General features: G+C 52.2%; 1 protein-coding gene across 10 annotated transcripts in view; it reads left to right on the top strand.

Moving 5' to 3' along the window:
• MTSS1 (MTSS1, I-BAR domain containing) overlaps window positions 285–6,000 on the top strand; it is a 119,532-nt gene continuing 113,816 nt past the window's right edge. For 3 of the 10 annotated variants that reach the window (XM_021385672.1, XM_021385669.1, XM_021385668.1), the window contains exon 1: window positions 288–865. In XM_021385672.1, the coding sequence (XP_021241347.1) occupies window positions 794–865 (72 nt within the window). In that variant the 5' untranslated portion in view covers window positions 288–793. Of the gene's footprint in view, window positions 866–2,286; window positions 2,326–6,000 lie in introns of those variants that run through there. The other 7 variants (XM_021385675.1, XM_021385674.1, XM_021385676.1 and 4 more) reach the window with 6 other exon arrangements.

Genomic DNA, 6,000 nt, shown 5'->3' with positions numbered 1-6,000 from the left:
ATCTACCATTTCCTGGCCAGGTAGGCTGAGGTGGGCAGCCCGCTTGGCGTTTTTCACATGAAACAACGTGACTTTGTGCAACTGCACCGAATAACAGCAGGAAAGCATTCCCTCCCCCGGCGCTCCAGCCACCCAGAGGCACCGCTGGCACACGAGGCACAACCCGCCGACAGCGGGACGCGAACCCGCTCTACCAGAGGCGCCCGCGGCGGGCAGGTCGGGCCCAGCCGTGACGCAGCGGGGCGGGGTCGGGCTGCGGAGCAGCAGCGGCGGGAGGAGGAGGAGGGCTCGGGCGGATCCGCCGCCGGGGAGCGGCGGGCGTTGTGGGGCGGGCGGGCAGCGGATCGGGGCTGCAGCCTTCTCCCTGCTTGGCGCTGCGCTGCGAGCTTTCAGGAGCAGCACGCGGTCCCGTCTCTTCCTATAGATAACCGAATCGGTCATTTTTATCGTTTTGCGCGCCTCCTCCAGCGCCCGCCGGTCCCACAGCGATGGGCTGCGGTGCTGCCCGGGGGCGGGAGGGCAGCGCGGCGCGGGGCCGCACGGAGCTCCGCAGCGGAGCCGCGCGCTGCGCGTAGCGCATTCCGCGCTCCTTCCTTTTTTTTTTTCTCCCCTTATTTTTACATTTTTTAGAGGTAATCGCTCTGAGGCGGAGAGGAGCTGAGGTGGTTTTTGCCCGTCTGTCCCCGTGTCTGGGTGTTCCGGTGAGGTGGGAGCGGGGGTCTCGTTTCTCCGTAGCCGAGCAGCGGAGCCGCAGCAGCGTGCGCGTCCTCCTCCCGTCTGCCGGGCGAGGAAAATGGAGGCGGTGATCGAGAAGGAATGCAGCGCGCTCGGAGGGCTCTTCCAGACCATCATCAGCGACATGAAGGTAAGGGCCGGGGGGGCCAGGTGAGCCCGCGGCACTGCCCGGGGAAGCGCACGGCAGCGGGGACCTGCGCGGGGCTCGGGCGGCCCCGGGACCCCGCTCGCTCCCTCCCACCATCCCTCCCTCCATCCCGCGGCATGCTGTTATCTTGCAGCAGGGGCAGCGTTTTCCAAACCTGTCAGATTTTTTTTTTCCTCCTATTTTTTTTTTCTCTTTTCATCCTCCGCCTTCTTTTCCTTTCCATTTCTTATGTTATTTTTGGTGCTGCTTGCCCCCAGAATGAAGGCAGCGAGGCGGGTGCCAGCCCTGGGTGGGGCTGGGGAGGGCACGGAGGGATTCCCGATGAGCGCAGCAGTGTAAGGGAACCTCAGCCTGGAGATGCTCAGAAGTTGGCCGTGGCTCCGCTGCCCATCGGTGGGCTCTGTGGTGTTATTTTCTAGAATCGGAGCGTGGCTTGGGTTGGAGGGAACCATAGGGATCACCTATTTCCAGCTCCCCGTGTATGCACGTGGAGGGGGTGATTGCTGCTTTCTGTGCGCGCGTGCAGCGCGCTAAGTTCCCCGGTCTCTCCCAGCCATATGCACAGACCTTGCCCCCGAAGAGTCCCTTGGAGAGCAGCTCTGAATTCACCCTTTGGCATTCGTGCGGGCTTCGCTTCTGCCTCCCGCCCTTCGCTGGTGGAAATGAATAGCGTGGAAGCGTGCCCGCGCTGTGCCGGCCGTGCCTCCCGCCAGCCCCGTACTGCAGAATATCGCAGCGTTCCCCCAGACAAGGGCAGGCTGTCTGCCTCCAGGTCCACCTGCAAAGGACACGGGGTCTGCAGAACCAGAGGGGTGGGAGCACCCATGGGCGCTTGAGTGGGTGCAGGGCATCTTCAGCCCAAAGCCAGGGCTGGAGAAGGATGAGGGCTGCTCCTGGACGGAGCCTTGGCATGGGTGAATGGCTTCCAGTGCATTTCGGGGGAGGAGAAGCTGCTTGCGTTTTTTGGCAAGGGTTCATGTGCACTTTCCTCGGAACGGATCCTGGGAGACGTTTAATTAAAGCGTGGCTCGTTGAGAGCTGGCGGATTGCGGGGAGGAGGAGGTGTGCGTGCGCCTGACAAGACAATGCAGCAGTCCTGCCGCCGCGCTCCCCGTGGCCCCGCTGCTTCTTCATAACAGCTCCACTTCAACATCAATCCGCAAACCCCACCCTGGACGGGGAACAATCACAAATCCTGGGATGGGGTGGAGTGGGCTCTGCAGGGAACGTGCGGGAGCTTTCTGTTCTGACCTCCGGCGTGAGGCGCGGTGACAGTGTTTGTTCCCTACTTTCCACGAGCAATGCGCTTTGATTTTTCATGCTCTTAAGCAAACAGACGTTGGCTACGTTGATTTATTTTTTTCTTGCGCACTGTTACTTGCATGGGAATGAAAGCTGTTTCTCAGAAACACGTTGACATGAGCGTATGGAGATGGGCACAGGTGTGAATTTTTATTTTAATCCTCCATAGCAGTGGAACCTGTTTGGTGAACTGGAAATTACTGGGGAGGGAGGTTTGGGAAAAATCACAGCGCATCTTTAGCAGCGTGGTGGTTGGTGCAGTTGAAGAATCTGTTCATTATTTAGTGTGAGTCGAACAAATAGTTTGTGGCTGTGCTTCAGTGTAATGAGATGCAGTAGGGCTCACTGTGAATTGTGCGCAAAGAATCGTGACAATTTCTTGGAGGGGAAAAAAAAAAAAAAACCCAGCTATTTTTGACAGCGAACCAGAACCTTGCAGCTAATCATACCTTTAGTAGTAAGGTGGAAATTAGCATTTTGAGTGCTGCTTCATGTAGTCGGCTCTGTGTGGGCAGGTTGCTGGCAGAACCTTGGAGATGTTGCGTGGGGGTCTGCCCACGCACTCCCAGTGCACTATCTGTGCCTATTTCTCATTACAGGCAGAGATCAAGGCCCCAGATGCCCTGCAGTGCTGAGGGATTTGCTGCAGTATCCGCCTTTTTTAACTAAATAATTTGCAGGTTCTTTTTATCGTGTGTATTGCTCTGCCTTCGTCTTCGCTGTGAAGACAGCAGGGTTAATCAACACCATAGTGAGAGCGCTCTGAAGTTGTGCCAGTGGCTGCAGATAGGTGGTGCAGCCAAGGTGATGAGCACATGGTGCCTACGGACTGATTTTTAATTTTTGTCTTTGTTCACACTGATAGTGAACTCGCTCAGGTGTACTTGTGGTTAATTCCGAGCTCTCCTTGATGTCAACAGGGTTACAGAAATGGGGAGTGTAATTCTGAGTAATGTGATTGCTCGTGTCCATTTGTCTCAGTGCTGTGTTAACTTTCAAAGTTAATGAGGCCTCTGTAGGCCAATGTGACTGATGTGTCACATTTTCTGATAGCGAGTTTACCTTGTGTTAGCTGAGTTATCTGCCTTTAATGTTTTCTCCAGAAACTCCAGTTTTTTCTCTGTCCTCTACCAAATTTGTGATTGTTACTCAACCAAACAAGCTCCAAATTAATAATGAGCAAAGCTGTGCCACTTTGAGAATATTAAGTCAAACATAACAAATCAGCGTAACAAAATAAGTATAACAAACAACATAAACATCTCACACTGCATTTTAATGCCTGTAGGATGGGTTGGAAGGGGCCTTAGAGCCCATGCAGCCCCACCCCCTGCTGTGGGCTGGTTGCCCCTACCAGCTCAGGCTGCCCAGGGCCCCATCCATCCTGGTCCTGAGCACCTCCAGGGATGGGGCACCCACAGCTTCTGTGGGCAGCCTGTGCCAGCGCCTCACCACTCTGAGAGAAGAATTTCTTCCTAATGTCTAACCTAACATGTGGAACTTCAGTGTTGTAACTTAGGGAGTCCATGTTTTCCATGCAAAATGAGGGTCATGTTTGTTGTGTAGTACGTAAGCGTATGTGGTAATGGAGCTGGTTGCAGAAGGTCTGCAGTGGGAACTGCACTCAGCCATTGTGTTCGAGAACTCAATTCTTGCATTTCAAGGTCAGATTAAAGAATTCTAAAATGGGAAAATCCTGCCCATCCCATCCCTAAGTTTTTTGTCCATTGTCACAGCCTTGGTGTGTCCTGTGATGCGTCACTGAGTACGTGGCTGTTAGAATTTGTCGTGCTCTTATGTATGATCTCTTTCAAAGTGATGGAAGTTTATAAAAGAAAAAATAAAGCATGCGTGTCCCCTCAGAGGAGTAGTTCCGTGCGCAGTATTCAAGTGCTGTGCCATTTCTCTTTGGACACGACATACTTTCTGGGGCTCCCTGTGGGAAGGGAGCATTTGATCTGAATGGTTTGTAACTCATTTCTGGCAGTTGAGAAATGAGATGCTGTAATGTGCTGTTAATTTCAATGTTTCTTGTAGCGCAAAGGAAATCTCTGCAGATCATTTTTGGGAGGGCCTGTTGTGTATGTGTTTCAAAAGATGTTGTCTTCTCGTGCAGAGGGTATTCTCTTTAATGCTACTTTTCGTTTTGAGTCCTAATTTTATGTTTCTTTTAATCGCACCGTTCTCTGCTCTATTAATGGAAAAAGGAGAACAAGAAAAGACAGAAATCAGCAGTGTTTATAGCTCATCGCTTGGTGTCAGTTCTTTTCCTTTCACGTGTTCTTCATTTGTCTTCTCTCTGTTGCCAGCAGGTGTTTTGTTAGGGCAGGGCTTGCAGCACCCAATGCCATGGGGTAGGCATGGGGGGAGGATGAATAAAGAGTGGCTGGACCAATGCTGATGGTCCATGACTTCAGTTATACTGAGTGAGAGAGCTTACTGAATTCTGTGGTTCTGGTGAGGCTCAGTCACCTCCCCATATGTGGTAGGTACGCATCTATGAGGAGGATTGTAAAATGTGAACAAAGTAAGAAGGCTCCCAGAGGAGGAGTAAAATTTTAGAAAATTTTAGACTTTTTTTTCAAGTGTATGTGTCTTATTTATAATCTTGTAGCTGACATCTGAATAAAAACAGCATTTTCCCTTTGGCAGTAACTTCTACTTTAATGCTGTAAAAGAAGTGACCCTTCCCCTTCCCCCTAGTGGAACTCTGGGCTGGGAAAGCAGCATCCCTTTACCTTCAAGCCATGCAAAGCTCCTGCCCTTGTTTTCCGCTGGAGGAGAAAGAAGTGAGCATATGGGCATGAGAAATATTTATGGTTTTTTTTTTTTTTTTTGCAGCCTCTTATCTGCGATTAGGACGTGGCTGGTGAGAAGCAGCATTTTAATCTTGCTTTTTGCAGAAGATGGAGCCAGGGGTGGTCACGTTGGGGATTAAGAGCCATTTGTTAAGTAGGCACGTTTTGCTTGTGAGGGATGGATGGCCTTGTGCTGCTCATAGCAGTAATATAAACTGAGTCGAAAAAATATTTGCTGGCATAGATAGAATGGCTGAGGTGGTGCCTGTGACAAGTGCAGCTGCGGGCGCTCTGCTTCCAGCTAATCCGAGGGGCAGCCTGTGTGCACGGGGAATCGGCAAAGCTGTGCCATTGATGCAGAGCGATTCGACAGCACTGCAGCTGTGCTGTATTTGAAGCCCGCGCTCTCTGTGGAGTTGAGGAATGTTCAGTTCAGTGACTTTAAGGTCTAGTTTCAGTCCAGCTGTTGGGGATGGTAACTGTTCTAAGGAGAACAGAAAAAGTGGAATGTGCCGTGTGCAGGTGGGACTGGGAGGGGAACCCTTCTGTCCTCCCTCTGCCATGTGTGCTTGATGGCACTGGCACACCTCAGGCACGACAATCCTTAGGGCAGCCTAAACCTGTTCCAAACCTAGAAAATGGACGATTCTCCCCTTTCCCAAAAAGCATGACATGAGTTAATTTCCCCTCTGTGCAGCTTCAGCTTTTCTCTCCGTTTTCTCGTTGTTTGAGGTTCCACCAGCGCAGCACATTGTGCTGAGCCTGTCGCGCTGATTTCTTACCAGTCGCGCTGATTTCCTACTCCGCTGTCTCCAAACCACCTGCTGGCCCACACGGTTAGTTTCTTGTGCTGGAATTCCTCGCCTTTCTGAAGCAGCTGCAGCATCTTTCTGTGAGCATCTCAATGGGGGAGGCAGTGGCGTGGAGGGATGGCTGAATGAATGCGGGTGCAGGAGAGCAGTGCTGCAGGTCCACTTCAGTCCTGGGGCTCGGACAACATGGCGTAGCTGAGAACGT

This window comes from Numida meleagris, chromosome 2 (assembly GCF_002078875.1).
Source record: "Numida meleagris isolate 19003 breed g44 Domestic line chromosome 2, NumMel1.0, whole genome shotgun sequence".
Classification (NCBI taxonomy): Eukaryota; Metazoa; Chordata; class Aves; order Galliformes; family Numididae; genus Numida; species Numida meleagris.
Note: the sequence above shows the minus strand (reverse complement) of the source record. Positions and strands in the feature narration are given on the sequence as shown.